Source organism: Dermochelys coriacea, chromosome 7 (genome assembly GCF_009764565.3).
Source record: "Dermochelys coriacea isolate rDerCor1 chromosome 7, rDerCor1.pri.v4, whole genome shotgun sequence".
Classification (NCBI taxonomy): domain Eukaryota; kingdom Metazoa; phylum Chordata; order Testudines; family Dermochelyidae; genus Dermochelys; species Dermochelys coriacea.
In genome coordinates, this window is record NC_050074.1 from 15,885,043 (window position 1) to 15,910,778 (window position 25,736).

The 25,736-nt window shown below is 42.5% G+C and overlaps 1 protein-coding gene and 1 non-coding gene across 2 annotated transcripts in view; one reads left to right on the forward strand and one right to left on the reverse strand.

The window, feature by feature from the left end:
* The first annotated feature begins 5,012 nt into the window (after nt 1–5,012).
* The window catches only part of ARL8B (ADP ribosylation factor like GTPase 8B), a 34,249-nt gene continuing 13,525 nt past the window's right edge, over nt 5,013–25,736 (forward strand). The window contains exons 1-5 of the mRNA XM_043518282.1: nt 5,013–5,142; nt 5,194–5,341; nt 22,527–22,607; nt 23,140–23,213; nt 23,709–23,802. Coding sequence (XP_043374217.1) covers nt 5,063–5,142; nt 5,194–5,341; nt 22,527–22,607; nt 23,140–23,213; nt 23,709–23,802 — 477 coding nt within the window. The 5' untranslated portion in view covers nt 5,013–5,062. The remainder of the gene's footprint in view (nt 5,143–5,193; nt 5,342–22,526; nt 22,608–23,139; nt 23,214–23,708; nt 23,803–25,736) is intronic.
* Nucleotides 9,545–9,649, reverse strand: LOC119859584. Its single transcript, XR_005294250.1, has one exon. It is a non-coding gene; the product is annotated as a U6 spliceosomal RNA (small nuclear RNA).

Genomic DNA, 25,736 nt, shown 5'->3' on the forward strand with positions numbered 1-25,736 from the left:
TAATGCCCCTACTCTACTTGCGCTACACTGATGACATCTTCATCATCTGGACCCATGGAAAAGAAGCCCTTGAGGAATTCCACCATGATTTCAATAATTTCCATCCCACCATCAACCTCAGCCTGGACCAGTCCACACAAGAGATCCACTTCCGGGACACTCCTTTTCTTTTTGCGAATACAGACTAACACGGCTGCTACTCTGAAATGTGTCATTTAGTCACTGGTAGGAGCAGTGGGGAGTGTGGGGAGTTGGCCTGCCAAATGGGAAACTCAGGATGTGGGTTCTGAACAATGGCTTGCACCTACAGTAATCAGAGAACCTCTCTTTACCTTTGTGATTTCACCTGTGCAATGGGTATACAGCCTAGCTGACAGCAATGTTAATGAATTAAGGGCCTGCATGTGACTGCCTTAGGATACAACAGACAAAAAGGGTAAAGAAACCTTACTCTCTACACAGTGGAAGCCCCTGCATAGGGATCTGCCCAATCTAGTCAGGTATACAGGCAAGACCACTAAGTGTTGATCCTGCTCCTACTGACATCCCCATTGATTTTGATGGGAGCAGGGTCAGGCACTAGGCTAGCAAAACTGGTAGCTTCCCCATAAAGGGTGGGAAGGCATGGAGTGAGCACAGGGCTATCAGCCTATTCCATTCTACACAGAGCTGACCCAGTGCAATGGGGAATGCATGCTTCACTCTTTCAAAGGATGCCAAAGCTCCTCCTTGTATTGGCTGCCCTGAGGAATTCTGGCTGAGTCAGGGGGCTTCCAGTGCTGTGAGGCTTATTCATAGCCTTTCATCCCCATTGTGACTGGTTCCCTCAGGAAATCTGACCCTCTTTTTTCAGTTCCACTCCTCAAACTACAGTGGCTCAAATATTTATAAAATATAAAGTGTTGTGAGACCCCTGCAAACAAGGATAAGTACAAAATATTAATTATTTTCAAACCACCACATTGCATATAACTAATAAATTATATGGGCATCTGTTAGTCTATACACTTTTTTTTTTAAGCTACATCCTCAGTTGTTCAGCTAATGGCCCTCCTCTCTGGGTCTGGCACAGCAAATGTCACAGTTTAAGCACAAGGAGGGCTAGCGCTAGATGTTTTTAGGAATGAAAAATACATTGGGCACCTCAAAGATCTCTCCCTGAAGAAAAGATAAATTGTTTAAAGAAAGTGTGTAACCTATTATGTAATTGGCACTGTGACTGGGTCTTGTGAATCTCTGGCAACCACTCATGTCATTTCTGGCTTTTAATAAAATATTGTGGTCTGCTTCTTTTTCTGCTGTTCTTTTACGTTAGGGTCAGTGTAGGTCCCTATCTGCTTTGTCAATGTCTTTGCTTGTGGGAACTTTAAAACTCTGTGGGCCACACACATCCCTGGCGTAACTCCACTAAGGTCAATGGAGTGACATCAAGGATGAAATTGGGCCCATTTCCCTTGAGTATGGAGAAAGAGCAGATTGTATATGCAACTGTCTCCTATTCACCGCATTGTGCTAACAGCTAAATCAATAAAATACTGTACATCTTTTAAGAATAGGAATTCTGACTCATGTTAATTAGGACTAATTCCTGTGAAGGCAATGGAGGTAGAGTGGTGACAACGAGAGGAGAACCAGGCTCAATCTGTTACAAGACTGGCACAACAACAGGAAGGTCTAGTGTAAACTCCCTTCTAGGTACAATACACTTGGATTATCAGAACATTATAGAGACTGATAACTGTACTCAAGAGCCCTTTTCTTTTTTTTTTTAAATGGCTTTAGGACACACATTATCAATGTGAAATTTCCACAATTAATAGTATATTAGCGGTGTGTTTTATGTAATATTTTATTGCAGTATAGAATATAGTATATACCACATGAACAGATGATGATGATGATTATTACTTAAACCCCAGTCCTGCAATTACATTTATGGAGGCAGACTCCTTGGATGCACTTGTGTGAAAGTAGTTGCAGGATGGGGCTTAACTTGTGAAAAATCATATATTTTAAAAGGAAACAATGTTACAACTACACTGTGAAATACAATGAATCCCAATGTCAGGAGGGACTCCCTTCATTTGAGATTTTGTCACAAATTTGAATCAAAAAGTAGATTCATCAAACCTTTTGATGGTACCTGGGTGGGGTCAGTTCATGGTTTTATATTGAAATCATGCAAAATATATGGCTATTCATGAAGGCACACAAAAGGTACCTACCTAGCACTCTTGATAACTGACATAAATTACAAAAAGCAAATCAGCTGGAACTAGCAGCTAACAGCCCCCAACAAAATTTGACCTATCAGAGAACTACCAATCTCAGCCCATTTCAGGTCCCAGCCTCCCTCAAGGACCAAGTAAATAAATAGCTATGCCTTTGTACTGCAAAGTTCAACAGATGAGCTATTTTGGATCAATGGGAGGTGTGGGAAGCAGGTTCCGAAGCCGAAGGTCCCTCCTTGAAAACACTTTGCCTCCAGCCCCTGTTCTTTTCACATTTATTAAAATTCTGTGAGTCAAACTGTTGATCCCAGACCCATATACTGAAGCCAACCTAACTTTAAACAGACAGTCCCCCAACCTGAAGCAAATACTCACCAGCAACTACACATCACATCACAGAAACACTAACCCTGGAACCTGTCCCTGTAGCAAACCTTGTTGCCTACTCTGTTCCCATAGCTACTCTAGTGACACCATCAGAGGACCCAACCACATCAGCCACACCATCAGAGGCTCATTCACCTGCACATCTATTAATGTGATATATGCCATCATGTGCCAGCAATGCCCCTCTGCCATATACATTGGCCAAACTGGACAGTCCCTGTGTAAAAGAATAAATGGACACAAATCAGACATCAGGAATGGTAACATATAAAAGCCAGCAGGAGAACACTTCAATCTTCCTGGACATTCTATAACAGATTTAAAAGTAGCTATACTTGAACAAATAAACTTCAGAAACAAACTTCAAAGAGAAACAGCAGAACTAAAATTCATTTGCAAATTTAACACCATCAATTTGGGCTTGAATAGGGACTGGGAGTGGCTGGCTCATTACAAAAGCAGCTCCTGGAATTGACACCTCTTCATCTATGATTGGGAGTGGACTACATCCACCCTGATCAAATTGGCCCTGTCAACACTGGTTCTCCACTTGTGAGGTAACTCCCTTCTCTTCATGTGTCATTATATAATGCCTGCATCTGTAATTTTCACTCCATGCATCTGAAGAAGTGGTTTTTTACCCACGAAAGCTTATGCCCAAATAAATCTGTTAGTCTTTAAGGTGCCACCGGACTCCTTGCTAACTTTAAACAGTTAATTTACTTTTCCCCATTGACACCATTTGCTTCCTTTATGTACTTCACTCATTTTGGAGAGGAAAACCAGGCTAATCAATTTCTCTTTTTCACTAGCACAGGGCTCCAAGGGTAACTAAGTTTAAATGTAATAAGCCACCTGTTTCCAAAGGGTAAATGGCTGGGGTGTTGCAGCAGGCAGGGGGCTGGTAGAAGGGGGAAGTCAGGGCAGGGAATATGTAAGAACATCAGATATAAGAGGTAGCATCAGAGCGTTCACTGTGTGAATGGGGTGTAATACAGGGCAGTGGGGAAGAGAAAGTGGAGGTATAGGGAGCAATGTGGGAGAGCAGAGGGCAGTGGGGTTGGGAGCAGCAGAGGTATTGGGACAGTGTGGGGCAGTAGGGGTTTCAGGGGCAGCACAGGGCTAATGGTGCAACAGGTTTAAGAGGGGTCATTACAGGGTGGTGGGCTAGCAGAGAAGGCACCAAGGTAGCAGTGGACAGTAGACAGGATATCAGAAGGTGATGGGGTATCAGAAGCAGAGGAAGTAACCGGGGGTATCCAGGACAGTATGGGGGGAAGCAGTACTGGGTATTGGGTGGGTAGCTGTGCGGCATAGCAAGCGGTGGCCAGTGTTGCCAATTCTCATGATTTATCATAAATCTTGCAATATTTTATGTTTAAAGCCCTGACCCCTAGAGGCAAGTGACCGTGTGAAAATCTTAGTTTTCATTTTGAAAAAAAAAAAAAGTTTCTAACCCTAATGATTCTGGAAAAAAGCTGGAAAATGTGACCCAAGTGCACCCTAAAGGCACAGAAAGCAGAAGGCAAATAAAACTAACCTACTATTAATATTTTATTTTTCCAAATCTCATGATTTTTAAGCCAGTTGCATGATTTTTTGGGGGGAGGTAGGGGATGACTCAAAATTTCTGAACATTTGGAATAGGCTAGGTGGAATTCAATGTTTATATTCTTAGAATTTCAGCAGATAATATGGATGTTTATTTTTAAGCATGACATTTTTTTAAATTGATTTAAATTTTCACAATTGTGGGAAATTATGGGGCTGTTGTCAGATAATGGGGAGTATCCGACAATAATTATTTAATGACAAGAGCCAGTGAGATTCAAAAAGTTAAAGCTTTATAGCCATTAAAGCACTAATAGTCAAAAACCCAAAGTAAATGTCCCTAAACCAAACTCTCATAAGTTCTCAAGCAGCATTTTTCTTACCTTGTCTATCTGTAAATTTCCACTATGACCCAAGGAAATATTTGTTGTGCATACAGTGAAATTGACTGACCGATCTAATCCTTCCAACCCTAAATATGAGGTATTAGGGAGTGGGATGGGGGCAGTAGAGCTATTGGAGGAGGAGGCCTGGGGGTCTTTGGGGGGGATAGCAGGGTGAGAGTAGAAGGGGAAGAGGGTGGCAGTGGGGTGCAGAAACGGCACAGCTCACCTTGCACGTGTCCCAACCCCTATTTGTGCACCAGCCCCAATCCCTATATCCCTGCCCCAGCCCCTATGCTTGCCCCCTATTCCTGCTCCAGTCCCTATCCCTGCCCCAACCCCAGCCCTTCAGGTGGCCGCTGGGTGGCGCTGGCAGGGCAGGTACGCGAGAATGAGTCCTCCCCGGGCGCAGAGCGGACACTTAGCCGGCAGGGGGCGCCGCAGGCTGGGTTGGCGGCTGCTGCCGGTCGGGCCGCTCTTGCTCCCTAGGCCGGCGTGTGGAGCCGTCATATGAGCGCGGCGCGGCGAGCAGGGCAGCGTTGGCCTTGGCCGGAGCCGCAGCCCGCGAATCGCTGCCGCGAGTCCCCGAGGGGCCGGAGCTCGCGCCCGCGCCCGCGCCCGTGCCCGTGCCCGCGCCGGAGGGTCTCGGCCCGCTTCGCCGCCGCGATGCTGGCGCTGCTGTCCCGGCTGCTGGACTGGTTCCGCTCGCTCTTCTGGAAGGAGGAGATGGAGCTCACCCTGGTGGGGCTGCAGTACTCGGGCAAGACCACCTTCGTCAACGTCATCGCGGTGAGCTCGTGGCCGCGCCCGCCGGGGCGGGGGGTTGGGGTGAGGCGGTAGGAGTGATCCAGGTCCATTGGTCCATCTCCCATTAGGCCGGGGGGGGGGGGGGTAGGCGTGATCCAGGTCTCTTGGCGTCTCTCCCATTGGGCCTGGGGGGTGCTCTCTGGGCCGTGGGGGTAATCGGGGAGAGAGTGTGTAGGAGGGAGTCCGAGTCCCTTGGCCTGGCCCCCACTGGGCTGGAGGGGGTAAGCAGGCCTGTCTCTGTGGGTGGCTGTTGGGGTGGGGGGTTGGGACGGGCTGCTCTCTCCTCCCCTCCCCTCCCCCAGCCTTTAGGCAGTGTGGAGTATGGCTGGAAGAGGTTTCTGGTAGTAGTGGGGCGGGGAGGGGGGTGATTCTTGGCTCTGTGTATGGGAATGGTGGATTTTGGGGATCTCTTTGAGCAACCTTAGGGCAGGTCTGAAGACCCAAAACCTCAAAACAGGAGGTTGCAGCAGGCTAGCAGTCTTGACACTGCACTGATGCCAATGGAAATCTACCCTGCCTGGTAGGGAGACAACTGCTTCCCACCAGCTGCTCCTCCAGGCCTCACTGTAACTCCATTATTTAGTAATGAGGGGTTGGTATGCCTTTTGAGTGGGATTAGGTACCCAGTTGTCTGAGCTTTAATTTGGTTTGTAATTAGCTATAATCTACTGATCTCTCAAATATCTAATATGCAGATCTTTTTGCATTTTACAGTTCCTGGCACAGTATCCTCTATAGCATCCATGCAACTGGAACATAGAAGTACAATTGACTAAAATAAAAGAAAAGGAGTACTGGTGGCACCTTAGAGACTAACACATTTATTAGAGCATAAGCTTTTGTGAGCTACAGCTCACTTCATCGGATGCATCCGATGAAGTGAGCTGTAGCTCACGAAAGCTTATGCTCTAATAAATGTGTTAGTCTCTAAGGTGCCACCAGTACTCCTTTTCTTTTTGCGAATACAGACTAACACGGCTGCTACTCTGAAACCTCAAATAAAAGTGACATTCTGTGTATGGGGTTTTGTGGGATAAAATACTGGTTGTAATAACTGTCTCTCTATAGCCGATGATCCATTATGCACTTTCCTTAAAACAATGAGGAGTCCTTGTGGCACCTTAGACTAACACATTTATTTGGGCATAAGCTTTCTTGGGCTAAAACCCACTTCATCAGGGTTTTAGCCCAAGAAAACTTATGCCCAAATAAATGTGTTAGTCTCTAAGGTGCCACAAGGACTCCTCATTGTTTTTGCTGATACAGGCTAACATGGCTACCACTCTGAAACCTCTTTCTTAAAACTAAGACTGATGAGCTGAGATGGCCTCACTAGAACGATAGCTACAGAATAGTGCTTTCTGTATTAACAAATGTAGCATAGTTTGCTTGACATGTGTATGCAGACTCTCTACTGACAGCCGTAATACTGCTTATAGCATAGCTTGAAGACATAGTTTTTAGGACAACTTCCCATATCATGTTGTCTAGGCAAACTATACTAACAATCACATAATGTGAAGAGTGCCTTCAACCATTTCATTTCTGATAGCCTGACAATAAGCTGCTTAAAGCTGCTTTCTTTTCCTGTTATGAAGGTCTGCTCCTGACTCTGCACTCCTCTCCTATTTCTACACTCTGCTGCTAATTCCAATTTGCTAAAAATATTCTGATTCCAATTCTGATTCTGTACCTTCTCCTGTTAATAGAATGTTTTAGGACATACGCTTTCTGATTAGCCAAAGAAAATCACTTCTTGGTTCATTGTTGTGCTCTGATGGATTTGCTGAACCTATTATAAGTCTGAGGCCTCCTGTGTGAAGTTTCTTATGACCCTCACTGAACAGGAGACAAATTGAATGACTTGCTTGGACCACTAAACTGCCTATGTTTCCTCTGGCTCTGCTGTTGGTACCCAATACTGCAGTTGGGGAAGGATGCATATGACTTGTTTTCCTGAAAGTGCCTTGGACTATCAGTTAAGCCCTTTACTGCACGTGAACAAAAAAAACCCTGAGGCATTAAACTAGTTTTAGTCTAGGGTGGACCTGTCAGTCACTTGAAACACCCAGGAATTCAGTGCAAGTTGGATAAGAAGCTTACCTTAGTAGAGAGACAAACCAACTTTTGGCTGCATAAGACTGGGAACAGTATGATTCTTGTACAGCTACACATTTTACATTTTGTGTGTTCTGGTAAGTGTGACTAGTCCTTGCTACTTAAGAAACTACTTATGTCACCCTTCTGCCAAAAAACATTTTAATGGATTCAATACTGTCCTGTAGCTGTGTGGAGTTTTTTGTTGTTTGCTTTTTTTAATTAGGACTTTCAGATAGCATGGTCCCATAGATCAGACTGTCCCTGAATGTGTGCAAGGCTTAATATAGCTGTTGGGCACTTGGACGGTCCTGATGCATTTCAAAGCTTGTTTGCAGTTCACTGGTTGTGAAGGGTAAGCCTTGCTCAGATCAGTGTTCATATTTTGCTCTGTGTACATGTCACCCTGATCAAAGTTTTATTTGACTAACATGTTGGAAAGGAAACTTTATTTACCAAGTTTTCAACTTGCAGATGTTGAAGAATTTAGGTCTTGCTCAGTAAATGTAACTGAGTTTCTCATGTTCTGACAGTTGTATTGCCTAATCAAGAAAGTCACTCTAACTTGGTGTCATGCTTATACTGTGTAACAAGGACATTTTAGTTATGGGGTAACACTTCCTCTATAAAGTCAGCCTCTACTGTCTTGTAGGCTATGCACATCTGCAGGACTAAACTATTAATGTTTGGGAGACAGGCTCTTTTAGGGAAGGTAGTGTGGTGGTCCTCAAAATGAAGCTCTCTAGTTCAGCCTTCTGAAAGCAGAGGTTTTAAAATTATTGAACAGACTTAAGGCAGGCCTTGCAATGCTGTGCTTCAGGATCCTCTCTCTAGATGGCCAGAACAACCAAACTTTGAGCAACAGGATTAACCTCACAACCCTGATAGCTTGTTGACTTTGGGAGTTGTCTGGCCTACTAGGTAGAGCCCTCAGCTCTATCCATTCTTAGCCAGCACTAGTAATCTGGGGCTGCCTCGAGTCTTTTACAGCCAAGACGCACTTTAGTGGTGATGAAGGGGGAAAATGATAGGATGCCAGCAACAACTGGAATCAAAATGTCCTGTATATCTCAACTGGACAGGAGAGGGAATAGACTCTCTACTTAGTGGTGGTTTTTATTTGAGCCTATTATGGCTACCAAGCTGGTCAGTGACGCTTGTAATGTTCTTCTCTCCCACATTCTTTGGAAAAGAACAATCCCATGAAAAACCTAGTACTCTAAATGTACTGTACTAGTAGTTGACTATAGATGAAAGAACATGTAGTGTGTAACTGGCTGAAGTAGTAGAAGTACCACTTACTGAGAGAAGAAATACTAACTAAACACTTCTTCCATCCTCTGGGGTAGAAGGGTATGCTCTGTGTCTACTATTTGAAGATCAAAAGATTGTAAATCTTACTAACAGTTGCCTAGTCTTTGGGCTTTAAAGCACTGAAACTTATATGACTGAACGCTATTATTAAAGACCTATATACTTGCAAAACTGTTTGAGTACTGTGCGAGTCAGGAATAGTTGGCCCATGCCAGAACTGCAGCGTGTTTCCATCTTTATCTGACTGGGTAGTGCAGCAGTGCCACACGTAAAAGTTTTGAGATAGGTGAGCAGTAGATAGGTTTGAAGCATTTGGACAGCTTTCTTGACTACTTTGGGATGCTAAGGTAAAGTCACTGTCTAAAATACAAGCAGAATCTTGCAATCTGTGGTTTCAGTTTTGTAGAGTAGATACAAGGTCTTAGTACTGATTACATGTGCAGTCATTTTTTATGGGGTATGTGTGTGACACGTCTTCCATGTTCTCTACAAAAGTGATCATGTCATAACCATGTCCCTCGCAACTCTTTGTAGTGTAGACACAGCATGAAGGTTTCTTGTACCAAGCAGTTGCCTGTAATGACTTGTATCTGATTTCATCAGGTGAAATGTTTAGTGCCAGTTACTCATCAGCTTATGAACTGACTGCTGATCACTCTTAACCTGGAAAGAGCACCAAATAAAATAGGTCCTGTTCCAAATAATGGAAATGTCCCTCCTTTTCCTATAGTTAACAGCTTCCTTCTGTGCTATTTAGTCTCCCCCCCCCCTTTTTTTTTTATGGAACGCTTCACAAATTTGCATGTCATCCTTGTGCAGGGGCCATGCTAATCTTCTCTATATTGTTCCAATTTTAATATATGTGTTGCCAAAGATCTTCCTTGTTAGGTATGTAAATTGGGATTTAACCTGTTTATAGTAGTCTAGTTATAAACTCTTGTAGATCAGTGGCGTGTCCATGTCTCCTTCTCTGTGCTCCCCCCCGATTCCACTTAGCTACCATGTGAGGCAGAAAATGTAGCTAAGCAGACACCACCTTTTGAAGGTTCCACTTTAGTCACTGTCCCTTTAATTAAATACTACCATAATGAATATAGTTTTCCTTGTCTATGAGTAAACCTGCTCACAAGGGAGGATATCATTCATCATGGGCCATACTTTCCAGAATGTGAAGAGGCCTATGGCTTTTAGATTTACCTTTTTGCTGCAGTGTAAACAGATGTAATCTAAGTGAATTTGTCCTGGATTTTAATTGAGGACTTCTAGTGTTCTCTGTTCATAGACTCTGAAGCCTCTTTTGCACTGTCTAAGTAACTTCTGCTGACTGCATCTCTGCAAATGTTTGTCAACAGTCTTTCATCAGGCATACTGTCTGAAAGCTGCAAGTCCTATTATTTCTATAACCGAGGTGGGCAACCAATCTCCTTAATCATGTAACACAATTGGAAACACAAATATTTCAAGTGAGCTGAAAGCCAGAAGTCTTGAACTAGTTTTGGTAAATATTGGTTCTACATTTGAACTTTAGCTTCTGAAAGCCACTTCATGCATTATATTTGACTGATTTTTATTGTAAAATTCTATCTGATGCCTGGTTGCCTGATATGTGATCCAGCTTGTTAATACCAAACATACTTGCCAAATGTTCTGGTCCCCCCGCTTAATAGAACCAACTGTTAATGAAAGCATGTAGTCCTCTAAAATCTATCACTTTAAACTGCACTGTTAACCAGACATTAAAAAAGCCTTTTCATTCATGCTGTTTCAACTGTGTGAAAGTGGAATGAGGATTATTAAACAGACTGACCCATTCTTCCTTTTTTTTTTTTTTTTTTTTTTTGTGTTGCATCCAAAATACAGCAGCATTATGGAAGTTTTAAACTGAACTTTAAAAAGAAGTCTAAACCTATAATAAGACATTAAAACTCTCTCACAAACGTACACATTGGTCTTAAATTATAAGACCGTGCTCCTTTAATGAGAGAATTTTGAAGCTTCAGTTTCTGGACCTATATGTTTAATATCACTTTTCACAATGGACTTACTAGCTATCAATAAATAAATTACGATGATTTGGATGTGTATATGTGTATATTAGCTTTTCCTAAAGCTAATTAAGTATTTTAGGAAGATGTGTGAGAGCAGCCACCAGCAAGAGTTGGTGGCGGCATTCTGAGGCCACCAAAAAATTTGTCCTGCGAACCCCTGCACTAGTGCCTCAGGCCACCATAATGGCAGGGAAATGATTAAGTGAAAGACACCAATCTTGGTAAGTAACCCACATGCTGCGCAGGAGGTGAAAATCCCCTATGGTCACTGCAATGTGACATGAGGAACATTTCTTCCTTACCCCACATAGTGATAAATTAGACCCTGAGCATGTGAGCAAGAACCAGCCAGCCAAGTACCTGAGAGAGAATGCTTAGTCCCACCTGAGATCCCTGGCCTGCCCCATCTGGTGTCCAATCTCAAGCCATGGCCCTCCCTGATGTGTCAGCGAGGAGATGCAAATTATATTCTGGTTGTTTTGTTTCATGGGAAGTATTGCTTCCTGAACCCTGCAGGTGGCCAGCTGAAACCCTGAAGCGTAAGCTTTTAGAAACTTAAGATATAAACCAGAAGTGAGCCTCAGGACTGCTGAGCCCTGCCCACTACCATCATAAGCAACCACATCATACAATCGCACATAAATTTCTTCTCCCATTTATATCAAGGGCCTTTGCAAACATTCTATAAATGACTGATTTTGATTTATTTTTCAATATATACATTCCCTTACAGAGTCTGCAACCCAAAAGTGCATTTTACAGTACATTAAACTCCATTTATAAAATGGATGAACTAACAGACTGTGAACTCCTTAGGGCAGGGATTATTTTTCTCTTCTGAGTTTGTGCTGTACCTAGCACAGTGTCCCCCGATCCTTATTTGGAACCTCTAGATGCTACTGTAATACCCCTACTGGTAGAATTTTTCTTCCAAAGGAAGGATGTTCAAGCCCAGTTGTGCCGAGAGGGACAGATAAGCTACCTAAGGATGATCCATATTGGATATGCATGTGCATGGCATCGTGAAGGTAATTGAGCTATAAAGTTGTATATCCTCATAGGGTTCTGTACTGGGGGAGTGAGTCTCCTAGCCTGGGTTCACAGATTTGTGGTAGCAAGATTTAGACTAAGGCCCTAAAAATATCAGGGTAAACTACGCTGTGACACTGTTTGGGCTGGAACAGGGCTGCTGAAGCCCACCGTCCCACCAGGCTTCAGAGTCTGTGGACCAAGGCTAGGAGGCTTGCTTCCAGGTCATCATAGCCATACCTTTATATTTGTCTAGAAGACAAGTCATGAGCAAGTCGGGCTGATTAGTAGATAAGAATCTGTCTTGTGCAATGGCAAAGCTTTGGTGATGTGTCACTTTCCAAATCCCTTGGGAAACTAAAGGTGGAGGTTTTTGCCTGTGCTTCATTTTAAGGAGCTGCTCTGCAGCAATGCTCAAATATTAAGCCACAAATCTAATCTCTGCACTGTACTCCCTTCTCTCAATGGTAAAAGTCAGTCCATCCTCACTGCCAAGTGTGATTTCTAGGGCTCACGGTAAAGCTCACCTGTTAAGTGTTTGCTGGGGAGGGGGTTGTACTCTTCTGTTTTGAATAGAGACAGAAACTTGTAGTCTGAGACCTAAATATCAGAAAATGACCAAAGCAGGAAAAAAACAGTCTTAGCACTGGCCTAATGTTAACCTTCCTTCAGGGTCTGAACAGTGAAGTAGTTTCACTTCAGAACCAACTGTTCCCCAGACTTCAAGCAAACTTCCGCACTTTAGCATGTGGTAGCTACAGTAACATATCCAAATATCTGAAATGTAGGTCTTGTGCATACTGTCTAAGTCTATTAGCTGATACTCGTCAGGCATTCAGGATTTCTTTAAATTTATTCCAATTAGTACTAAAACTTTTATATTTGTTACTTTTAAAAAGGCTATGATAAAAACCTGTCTAATGGCATTGCCATTAGAAATCTGTTGATGAGTTAAGTTTCAATAGTTCATAACGTACAGTAAAAATGTCTGAAGATTGACAGTGGTAAAGAAACATTGCTTCAAACTTGAACATAAGTATTTGCAAAAAGAAAAAGGAGTACTTGTGGCACCTTAGAGACTAACAAATTTATTTGAGCATAAGCTTTCGTGAGCTACAGCTCACTTCATCAGATGTGATGAAATGAGCTGTAGCTCACGAAAGCTTATGCTCAAATAAATTTTAGTCTCTAAGGTGCCACAAGTACTCCTTTTTCTTCTTGCGAATACAGACTAACATGGCTTCTATTCTGAAACAAGTATTGTAGATCAACTTTATTTTGTATATTGCCTTTAATACTACAAATCCCATGCTGAAAATTGAAATGAATTGTTAATGCAGATGCAGGGAGTAGCAGCTTTAGAGTTCTATATTAACCATATTAAGATCGTATGTTGGAGTTTCACTTTACATCCCAAACTGGTCTTCCGACAAAACGCCAGCACACCCAACAGGAAACCAGTGTTCTGACTGCAGTCTACTGGCTATCATTCTGTAGCTACAGCACTCTGCATATTGTGGAGGTTTGCAACACTCCAAGTGGAGATGGAAGTGTTCAGTAAGCAGCTTGCTTTACACATGCAGTGTCTCAAATACATGAACATGAAGCACTTCTTTTGGACTAAGACCTGTATAGTAAATGTTGGGCAAGAACCTAGTGTTGCCAGCAAGCCTTGTATTAAGCAAATGTCTAAATAGTTTATGTTCAGATATCTCGGGTATAACATTCTTGATAAAGAATATTCTATGGTCCAAGGACATTGTAAGAAAAAGTTGAAGAGAACAGTATTGCTAATCTTACTTCTGTGCTGCTGCTGGCCTCCAGCCGCCCAGCTCTGAAGGCTGTGCAGAAATGAGTTGCAAATACCACAATCTTTCCTAAAATGACCCTGTCCCTTCCATGAAATCGGGGGGGGGCTATACAGTAAAAGCACACAAGATCAGATTTCACATGTTGTTTTTATGGCCGTGAATTTGGAAGGGCCCTGCAAATAACACGCATCTCTAATAGCAGTTAATGTTGCTGATAAAGTAAGAGTATAAACCAAACTTCAGTGTCTGAGTCGTTAAGCAAACATTCTTCAGACTTTCCTCACTGAAGTGAGGAGCACCTCAAAGTCCCAATTTTCAGGAAAATAAAATTAAAAAAAAAATTGTTCTAAAAATGTATCTGCAAGCTTTTTTCATGAAGTTGATGGATTTCCACTTCATACAGCTAAATTCAGTGCCGTATGAAAGCTTATGCTCAAATAAATCTGTTAGCCTTCAAGGTGCCACCAGACTCCTCATTGTTTTTGTGGATTCAGACTAACACGGCTACCTCCTGATACTTCTAAAAATGTGAATTTCCTTTTGATGTCTTTGTTGCTTGCCAGTTCCCAATCAGAAAACTGTTTTTTCTCCATCTCATTGAGAGCTGCACAGACAGTGAGATCGGGCCAGAAATTGAAACTGCAGGCTACTTCTCGTAATCTCTGTAGATGTTTCTCTTTCAGTTTTGGTTTAGTAAAAACCTGTTCTGGAATATTGTAGTTTTTGTTTTGGAGCAGCTTGTTTAACTGGATGTTTACTATAAGTGAGTAAGAGTGATCTTTCAGGAGGCCTTACTGAAGTGCAAGATGTCTAATGAGGGTGGTATTAATGAGCCCTGAAAACAAACACTAGCATTCAACTTGAGTCATACTGTGCTTGCTGTCCTCAAAGTGATGCAGCATTCATCAGGCTATATAACTGACACATTATGCAGCAGCCAAACTCCTGCCTCAAGGTTGAAACCCTATGTCGGACATTGCAGAACATGGCGCCCGCAGTGTATTATGGGTTAAGGAAGTGAACTTGCCAATTAAAACTACTTCTCTACTCTAAACTAAACAAAATTCACTCTGCTTCAATATGAAGTAAAGGCATTTGAGTTGGAGATGGCATATTTTGTTGATGAGATTCTGTCCAATGCAGGAGTGGGAATGACGCTAAGCAGGCTGAATAACATTGTGCTTCTAAAGTACTTCACGTCTTGGAAAGAAGCGGCATACTTGGCTGGTTTTATCCCAGTGCTACAGATGGGGGGGGTAAAAAATAGAGGTTGAGGGCTCTGCAGCTCGCTTCCACTCTGAGTCGTATAAACCTGCAAGCTTTGTGGCATAACCCAGCTTCTGACTAAGGAGGTGTAGCTAAGAAGTTCCTGGTAGGCTATTCATAATGCTTTCTTGCAGGGCTTTCTATACATTTTTCTGTAGCAGCTGGTACAGGCCTTCCCTTCCACTTCTTCATGAAGGCTTAAAAGTTGCCTCAACCAAATGTATGGAGGGTTCTGTGCCTCCTTTAAATGCAACATGTTTTGTGCTAACGTACTCCACATCTGCCTGCAAGATGTTTGTTTCTCAGACTACATAGATTCATGGAAGTATGTTTAAAGCCAGACAACTAGAATTCTGTTGGACTGGGTCCTAAAAAATGATTGAGGTCATTGATGGGCAGCCTGCAAGAGTTGTACTGCTGAATGCCTGGCCTATGAACTAAATTATTTACCGTTCTTCCAGTAGAAGGATACTCTGGAGAAAGAGATTTGTGAACAGTTTTTTGAGCTGCCTGTTCATCAAGGAAGCTGTAATTCTTGCAGATGGCTTCTTCAGAAGCTAGAAATTAGTGGAATGGTGTTAGACTTTCTCCTGTCTAAGCTGTAACTGAAAAATGGAATCGGTATAAGAGCTGTTTAAAATTGCCTTCTGAGGAGCCTGGGGAAGGGGGAAAAGACACTAGAAACAAAGTCATCGCTAGACGGAAGATTCCATTTAACTTCTTCTGTGCTCCAAGGTTGCAGAATTTTACCGAAGATGACTGTGCTGATTTTATTATACAATTCTATATTATAAGCTTATAGCATTAAATATATGTGCACCATCTGTTCAGTAGGCAGATATTATTATACTAATAGGTGGCTGTAGTAGCATTGTTAATGGGATGCATTGTATTGTGCCTAGAAGAGTGGACAACATGACTTGCCTTCATAGTAGTTCTAATGCTAAATAAAGTTACTGACCGTTGCTTGAAATACTGAAGCTAGTTTATTTTTACCTTGCTGTAAAGTAGCAATACTTTCTGGCCAGTTTCGCCAGGATTTGCCATTGGATGCATACACTGTGCAACCAGCAATGTAACAGCGAGCGACAGGCACCGATCAATAAACCCTTTTCCCCTTGAGAAGCCCCAAGGGTGCCCAAGGTGGTAGTGGAACTCCCTGGGTGAAGAAAATGTCCCCAGAAAAGCGATGAGCCAGAGTCCTGTTGACCAACAGTATCCATACTCCTGAGACCACGCCCATTTAGAAAAGACACAGTTGCTGACACAATAAGGCAGGTGCTTCCTTCAACTTGGAGTGGTGCTTTGTCTAGAAGTTGCAGCAAATCTATACCAATTGTCTTGATGGTCACTTGACCTGGTGGGAAGGACCCAGGCATTGGCAGCAGCTCAGATGTTCAAGCAGCCCTATTTAGGGTTAGCCTGCTTGCCCCAGTTTGGGGAAGGCCCTAGAAAAGATGGGCTAAAAAGAGCTCCCATCCAACTTCTTCTTCTTTCCTGGCTCTAAATTAATCATTGCTTGTTGGGATGTTCACACTGTATTAACCATACTTGAACTGAAAGACCATGAACTGCAGAAAACAGCTATAATTGATGGAGAACTGCATCAGCTAAGTGTTGATATTGCAATCCTCAGTGAGATGAGACTTTTGGAAACTGGATCACTAGATAGAAGTAAACTACACTTCTGTGGAAAATGAACCAGTGATCTAGGGTGTGGGATTTGTTGATGCAAAGCCTCTACCACTTTTGGCAAAGTTACCTTGCGTGTCTGGAACAACAAGCTGTTTACCTGAACACACAGGTGTCCACTTACCAGGCTTGTGTCCTCAGTACCCTCCTTTTATGGCTGTGAAAATTGGGTCATGAACCCCCAAGCAGGAGCAGAGATTGACCAGCTTCCACCTTCCCTGACCCCACTAATTTTTCTGAGACACTTAGAACCAATGGATCTCTAAGAACAAGATCCTTGAGAGAACTAGCCTGCAGGCTTCGCTGGGTGGACATGTGAAGTGCATGCCTTAAGATCATCTGCCGAAGGCTGTGCTCTATGGCCAACTTAAGAACAACCCACGCCACACAGGCAGGCCACAGCTCCACTACAGCGAGAAGGTCAAGCAAGGTCTCTGGAAATTCAGCATTCCCACTGACAAATGGGAAAATGCTGTCCACAACCGCTTGGTCTGGAGAAGCTTTGGTCAAGGCTGGTGCAGTAATCGTGGAGACCCATTAGAGAGCCCAGGCTGAGGCCCACAAACAAGCCAAGAAGCACAGAGTATGCTCCAACCTCCATCTGGTGAGTGGACCTGTACCCACTGTGGGACGTTCTGCCATTCGCATATGGGTTCTTCTCCCACACCATTGACTGACTTTATGGTGTTTCCTTTCATCTGTCAAGATGTTGGATGGTCATAGTAAAGTAGCAATGAGATTAAATCTTCAGATAGTCCTTGCTTTCAGTACAGTTGCTTAAGTACTGTCTTGACAAAATGGTAATGCTGGATTTTTGCAACTGTCATTTTTAGCAATAAACTCAAAACAGCCATTTCTCCCAGTTAGAAGTACTTGGTCTCTGCAGCTCCTTGGAGGGCGCAACTATAGCGTGAAATACTTTAACGGTTTGCTTTGTAGGAAGAAACTGTTGTCACAAGGGTTTAAAACAATGACTTGCTCTTTAGTTATTCTGCTGAAAATATTTTTGTTTTAAACCAATCTTACTCTGTCCTGCATAATAGAATTCATTTTAAGCAGACTGAAGAAGAATCCTTAAATCTAACTGTTAACCAGGTGTGATGGTGAAAACTTGTGGGAAGGGTGGTAGTGGAAAAGCTAGGAAATAAGGTTGTTCATAATTAAAGGGAAACAATCTTGTGTAGCCCATAAGCAAATGATAAAACGCTGAAATTGAAGTTAGAAATGAATCGCCTGCACTGATGCTTAGGATTTGTTTAGGCAAGTCACATCCTGTAAAACAAATTTGTACCCTAGTTTTGGTTTAGAGGCTCAACTAGTGACATAGTGTAGAATAGTTGCTTTGGAAACTGAAAGTCTGCTGCTGGTGTAAGCTTACCTATACAGTGCTGTACAAATGAATCACAACCTGGAAGAGCCTACAACCTAAAGGCACAAGTAAAAGATATAGTGTAGTCTAGTGGCTGAAATGCTTGATGGAATAGGAGTGTATTGAGAAGCATCTTGGATGAGGAGAGGGAGACTAGAGCTTTCCAAGCATGAAAGGCATCATGAAATAGCACAGAGTGCAAGAGCCTAAGGGAGCAGTCATGAGAGGGCTGGGTGGAGGATAAGGCTTCTAGGAATTGAGGTATTGGAATGGGGTGAAGTTGTGCAGAGCCTTGAATGCAAGGATGAAAAGCTTTCAGCTGAATAGGGAATAGTTGAAGCTCTTGATTATTGGAGGGGATCTCTCTCTCCTTTCTCTTAGTTTAAGTGCAGAATTGGTAGCAATTTGATTTTTAGGTTTGGAATTTGTCGTTTGTCATCTCAGCAAATCTTCATAGGTATTGGTTGCCCATCCTAATATCTGTCACTATAGCCATCAGAGTATCACCTGAACTTGATTGTGCTAAAATGGTTGGCAGTGAAACTGTAAACATCACTCAGTGGTTAGATGTAACTCATCACCTTTATGAGCTGTTGGATTAACTACCTGTACACTTGGGCAAATATCTTCAACTTTGGATTGGTTTCACATTTTGAAGTAGTCTTCTTTTGAAATGTAATGTCTTTTGGCTTCTTTAAAATGAGACCTTAGTTTGTGCTACCAGAAGGGCATTTATGCACCAATTTACCTGGACACATTGTCCCCTAAAATACAGGGCCCTGAACACATTGCACTGTATGACTTCAAAATTGATCATTTGACTAACTTGGCTAGATTCTACAGAAGTGAGCCACATTAAGGAGAAATGGTCACCTGTGTTTTGAGGGAGGGAGTTTCAGATGTAAGGAGCAGCATGGAAGAAGGCACAGATGACATAAAGAGCAGGAAAGAGTTGAATTGAGCCAAGTGATCAGGATAAAAGCAGGAACCTTGTGCGTTGTAGCAAGCAATGTGGTCTTGTGACCTTCAGAGAAGACAGACATTGCAGTTTCAGGCAGCTTTTGCCTGACAAACAGAATATTACTGCTTATAAATTTTCTGCACCAGATGTGCTGTCAAAAAACAACTTTTTACAAATATATTGAGGCTGTTTTTGCTTACCTTGCTTAAAGCATCCAATCATATTCTGAATATACTTAATAAATGAGGTCTTAGTTGTATTTCATATATTTTTAGGTGATTGGCTTCTTGTTGTGTGAGCCAGTAGAGTACACCTTTAATCTAAAGATGAGGCCTGATTCCGTCCTGTGTGGGTAGTGCTATTAGAGAGACTCTTTAGATCAGAGGTCCGAACTGTGGGGGGCACAGAGCAAAGTTGTTCGGTTTTTTTTTGTTTTTTTGTTGTGGGGGAGGGTGGCGGAGACCAGGCCAGTCCCTGTGGGGGTGGGGCCGGAGCACCATCCAGTTCTGCTCCAGCCACCGCTCCTGGCTGCATCTCCATGCCTGGCTGTAGCTTCTGCTTCCGCCCCCCAGCCTTGGCCCCAGATTGCAGCCTGGCTGTGGCTTCCACTCCCAGTCCCACCCCCAGCCTCGGTCCCCCACCTTAACCCTGTCCATGCCCCTCTTGCGTTCCCCCCTGCCCCAAAGCTGTGGCCCTGCTCCTGGCCTCTGCTCCCACAGTGGCGGAGGGGGACATGGGTTAGGAGGGGCATGACCCTGAAAAGTTAGGGGACCACTGCTTTACATAGTAGCAAGTAGGGTAAAGGGATCTCTGGGGAGAAGTGAAACAGAGTGCACAGTGCCAGGGGGGAAAGGGTCATAAGGGGTGGGAGGAAGAGTAAAAACTTAACCAGAAGACCACTACACGCGCACAAGCCATCCACAATCCTGTATAGGAAAGAGTGGGGAGTAGGTCTGAAACCTAAAAGGGAAAGGTACAGTCTAACAAAGCAAGTACTTTTAGAGATGTTATCAAGTTGATGTTACACAGCTGGTTCATTCTTGAAGGAACTGTGGGTTGTGGTTTGGGCACAATGTGGCTTTGGGGGACAGAGGTGTTCACCTGAATGGCTTGAATAAATTTCTGAAACCCTGGCCATCACCTTCAAAAAATGGGTAGTATTTTCTGGGTGCTCAACTGAGAGACCTTCAGAGTCTAATGTTAGCAAAATGCTGAGCATGCTCTGAAAACTAGATATCAAAGTATGCAGAATGGCTAGTAAGATTTTGATGCGTTACAAAATAAGTACCAAATAACCTGTCGGGTGAGAAGCATCTGGAATAATGAAATGGAACTTCACTGACCTACTTACACAGTACCTCAAAACTATAAGAGAAGTCTCATTAGTGACCTTTATTTCTAAGCCACCGACATGACAAAAGCAGTTTCAGTGAGAATGAAAACATGAATTATCAATGGCTTGAAAAATCAGCAACTTAAACCTCCACTGCCAGGGCATCTTGCAGACAAAATTTTCTTAGGTTCACTTTTTTAATTGCTAGTTGCAACTATCTACAAACTAAAGTAAAAATAGCTTCAGAATTACACTGTAAAAAGGCCATTGGCTTCTTTGGCGGTATCTGAACTCCTCCTAAAAGACCTCCTGCAGTATAAATAGAATCTGTAAATTTACCCAAGTTACCCACTCATTCATCTGTCACTTAAACTGTATCTTACTTCAGAGGTTGGTTTCTTCCTCTGCATTTCAGAGTTCAGTAGTAAAGTCAACATACTACACACTTTTGTAACTGCAGAGGTCTTTCTATATAATCAGTCAGATGAGCAAAGGTGAATTTGCAATAATCTCTGTTTAAATATCAATTTACATAAGTCTATTTATCAGAGTTGCTGGACCTGTATGTGAATCTGTATTTGAGGCATCCAGTTGCCTTTATTCATTGGTTCAGTAATGGGTAAATGCAGTGGAGAGTTAAAGGGCAACTGAACTGTAGAAGGAGCATAACTCTCTAACCAGGAAATAGAATGGTGCAAGGCCTGATGTTACAAGTTGATCAGGATCTTTGGATATTGCCTTATGAACCATGTTCAAAGGAGTACATGCATCCAGTTAAGTGAGCTGTAGCTCACGAAAGCTTATGCTGAAATATATGTTGGTTTCTAAGGTGCCACAAGTCCTCCTTTTTCTTTTTGCGGATACAGACTAACATGGCTGCTATACTGAAACCTGTCTTTAAAGCAGTTGTAACTCTGCTGCTTTATGCAGCAGTCCTAAGTAATTTACAGGACAGTTTAGTTACTTAATGACTCAGGTTATGGAAAGATGCATGCAAGGTCTTGTCTTGTGGCAATATGCTATTGGAGAGATGGGATAGCTTAGAGTAATGAGAGCTTTCACATCTGAGATGTTCCAAGAGTCACCTGATTTGGTCTGATTATAGTGGACATAAACCGACTTCACAAACCTACTACAGCCAATACTACTTCAGCAGAGACCCGAGTCTGGAAGAAAGCATTTACTTTTGCAGAGGCAAACTTAAAGTTGAGGCAGAATAGCCTGGGAGAAATCTGCACTATTGCCACCTGTACCTGTTTACCACCCCTCTCCTCCTCCTTCTCCCCCCCCCCCCAAAAGCCTCTGGTTTCCAGTACCATGTAAAAGACCTCCTTTGGCCAACGTAAGCTAACGCTGCAGATAAAAGTAGGAACTATATCATTACTATGAAAGGAAGTACCAGTTTATACATCTTGTAAGACCATGATCCATAACTAATCTTTAATACTAAATAGTAATGCACAATGGCATGAACATTCTCTCAAACCTTCAATCACACTGAAATCTTCACTTGCTGCCTACAGGTCTGGACACACCCCACTCCCACTTTTCTGAGTACTGTTGAAATTGTGCAAATTGAGATGCCAGTCTTGTTTCTCAGAAGACTCAGAGGCTGTGCAAGTTCTTCCAGTTGCCATCTTATTGCCCTAGGGAGTTGAGGCATAGCTTTTTGTGTGCGTGCATTGAAAACCAATCCCACTGGAGTTCACACCCTCTGTACATGTTGCCCAATTGAGTCTCTTACTTAGCTTAGGAAAAATAACTATTCCAGAGTGATAGTGAGGATCCCCATAGCACACAGCTGGAATACTAAGCTCCATCACAAGAAGTACTTGCATCCTCTTTCTTTTAGAGCTCTGTATAACCAAGAGATTGAGTTACTTCACATGGCTTAACATAAGCATATCATTTTTTTTTTTTCCCCTCTGGTTTAGCTTCATGCATGATACTTGCTCACTAGATAGTCATTCTTTTGACTTTGAATGAAACATTTCTGGATCGGCCTCAGGGAATGAGTGTGAAATCGTGGTTGGGAATGAGAATTAATAGGCCTCCATACAAAAATTAGTTGCATCACCTATGTTTCCTGGCACTTCAACTATAAAATTCTCTCCTTAGCTGAGGATGAGGGTTTTTTTTAAATAGCCATGTACTGTAAACAATGTCAATCATGCACATATGATTCTGTGCTTAAACATTCTCTGCTTATTGTGACAAGACCTAATACAAACTCTCTCTTCTATTCAGTCAGGTCAATTCAGTGAAGATATGATTCCTACAGTGGGCTTCAACATGAGGAAAGTTACTAAGGGCAATGTGACAATAAAGGTATGTCAAGAACATTTTGTTCTTTGCTGGGGCAAAAGTGTTAAATTAGCTTTTAAAGGGATGCTCTCAGATTAGGTCACTGTCTGAAATGAACTCATAGATTGCCTTGAGAAAGCTAAATTGACCTTTCATCAGTTTAGCTTTGTTTTGTCTTGCCATCAGTCATGTGTCTTCCTTTGCATAATCTTGCTCGTGTTTCTAAAACATAAAGACAGTGCATCTTCTTGTTCTTGTTGTGTGCTGGGTAATACAGAAGTTCTGTAACTGCTGTGAATTTTTTAGGTGTCAAGCTTTCAGATACAAGCATCTATATCTTTACTTAATGCCTTAAAGTAGTAGGGGAAAGTGTGGATAGGTGACCCTGCTGACTAGAATTAGGACTTAGCCTTTGTATGAAAACTACTGAAGACATAACGATCAAATACTTTCAAGCACTTCACTTCACTTGTTAATAGTTCTTTTATACTGTGCTTTGTGATGTTTAAATTTAGACTTGACCTAGTGCCTGTCTAAACTTGCTTTTCCTTTTAAGATCTGGGATATAGGAGGGCAGCCACGATTCCGAAGCATGTGGGAGCGATATTGCAGAGGCGTTAATGCTATTGTGTAAGTAAAGACTGTCAGGCTGCTCTCATCAGCTGTAGATTTTTCTTGTTCTTTGCATCTGAGAAATAAGCCTTTGGTTTGCACTTCAATTTGCAAACTAGTGTTCTGTTTTACCTTAAAATTTGGTTGTAGCCCCTCTTTCTAGCTTTTGAATGGTGTTGGGAAGAACTAAGGCTTGATTTCTTTTTAGCTATTGTTTATGTAACTTCTGATCTAATGTATTAACTTCTTGACATCTGAAATCATCTGCACAACCTTTGAGACAGTCAGTCTGTAGTTTGACTGCCTCAACTCCTACATTTTAAATGGGAGAGGTTATCAAGCTTTACTTGGCTGACTAGTATTTGGGACAATTGCCCCCTCTGCAAGACTTGTAAATTTTGTTCAAACAGATAGTCCTGAAACTCAATACATGTGCTAGTATGTCTAGTTTCTGAAGCTTATAAACCACCTTAAGTTATTGAATAACTAAATTTACAACATCTTTTTTTAAAGATATATGGTAGATGCTGCCGATCGTGAAAAGATAGAAGCCTCTCGAAATGAGCTGCATAACCTTCTAGACAAACCACAGTTACAAGGAATCCCTGTAAGTAGTATATTCTGGCTCTAACATTGCATGCTTGGTATCAGCAAAAAGGTAGGTGAGGTAGTATCTTTTTATTGGATTAGCTTCTGTTGGTGGAAGCTACAAGCTTTCGAGCTACCCAGCTGCTCTTCAGGTCAGGGGAAGAAAGCAGAGAATCTGAAGTAAATACAAGTTGGGACAGATTGTTAAGCAGAAGGGCTAACATAGTTGTTGGGGCATTTAATGCACTGGATGAGGCACACCACTTGTGAGTAATGTGTAGACCCAGGAATTTTGAAAGGTGGGTATTCATGATGGTAGCAAAGGAGACATGTCTGCAGGTTTTGCATCTATTCTGCCAGAGTCTGGTGCTGCTTTGAGTTGGTGTGTCCTGGTCTGTGGGGAGCTTGCTTCTGATGATGAACTTGGCAAGGTTGGGAGATTTTTTTTTGAATACCAAAAGAGGGGGTTCTTTCAGGATGTGGTTCCCATCAAATATGGGCTGTAATTGTTTGTTTGATAATGTGATGCTGGCAGACCAGGTTCCAGCTAATGCCAAGAGCCCTAGGCCTCTGTCAAGGTTCCTTCCCCACTCTGAACTCTAGGGTACAGATGTGGGGACCTGCATGAAAACCCCCTAAGGTTATTTTTACCAGCTTAGGTTAAAACTTCCCCAAGGTATAAACTATTTTACCTTTTGTCCTTGGACTTTATTGCTGCCACCACCAAGCATCTAACAAAAACGTGTAACAGGGAAAGAGCCTGCTTGGAAACTCCCCCCCCCCCCCCCCCCAAATCCTCACCCAAACCCTTGGATCTTTGAAAAAGCAATCAGGTTCTTAAAAGAGAAATTTTAATAGAAGAAAAAGTAAAAAGAATCACCTCTGTAAAATCAGGATAGTAAATACCTTACAGGGTAATCTGATTCAAAACATAGAGAATCCCTCAAGGCAAAACCTTAAGTTACAAAAAGACACACAAACAGGGATATCCATTCCATTCAGCACAACTTATTTTATCAGCCATTTAAACAAAACAGCATATCTAGCTAGATTAGTTACTAAGTTCTAAGACTCCATTCCCTTGTTGTTCCTGGCAGAACAACACACAGTCAGAGCAAACCTTTGTCTCTTCCCCCCCCGCTCCCCAACCTCCAGCTTTGAAAGTATCTTGTCTCCTCATTGACCAATGTGGTCAGGTGCCAGTGAGGTTATCCTAGCTTCTTAACCCTTTACAGGTGAAAGGGTTTTTCCTCTGGCCAGGAGGGATTTTAAAGGTGTTTACCCTTCCCTTTATATTTATGGCACGCTCCTCAAATCACAGATAGGGTGAAACGCTGGCTGGGATTTCTTCCTGGAGCTCTAGGAGAAAACAGAGTTAATAAGACACATGCACCTCTAAATATACAACCAAGTATATAAAGACTAACAATGTTTTCCACATCTCAAGGACGATTTTAACCAGTTCATTCTGGGAAACTTTCATGGGAGAGTGCATCAGCCACTTTGTTAGACACTCCTGAGATGCGTTGGATGTCAAAATCTTGGAGAGCTAAACTCCACCGAATTAGTTTTTTGTTATTTCCCGTGGCAGTATGAAGCCACTGTAGCACAGCATGGTCGGTTTGCAGGTGGAAACGCTGTCCCCAAACATACAGGCATAGCTTTTCCAGAGCGTAGACAATGGTGTAACATTCTTTTTCACTGACTGACCAGTTGCTTTCCCTCTCAGACAGCTTCTTGCCGAGAAACACTACAGGGTGGAATTTTTGATCCGGTCCTTCCTGCATTAAAACTGCTCCCACACCACGCTTGGACGCATTTGTGGTTACTAGGAACGGTTTGTCAAAGTCTGGGGCCCTTAGCACAGGGTCAGACTTGAGTGTCGCTTTAAGTTGGTTAAAGGCCTTCTGACATTCTTCAGTCCACTGAACGGCATTTGGCTGTTTCTTTATG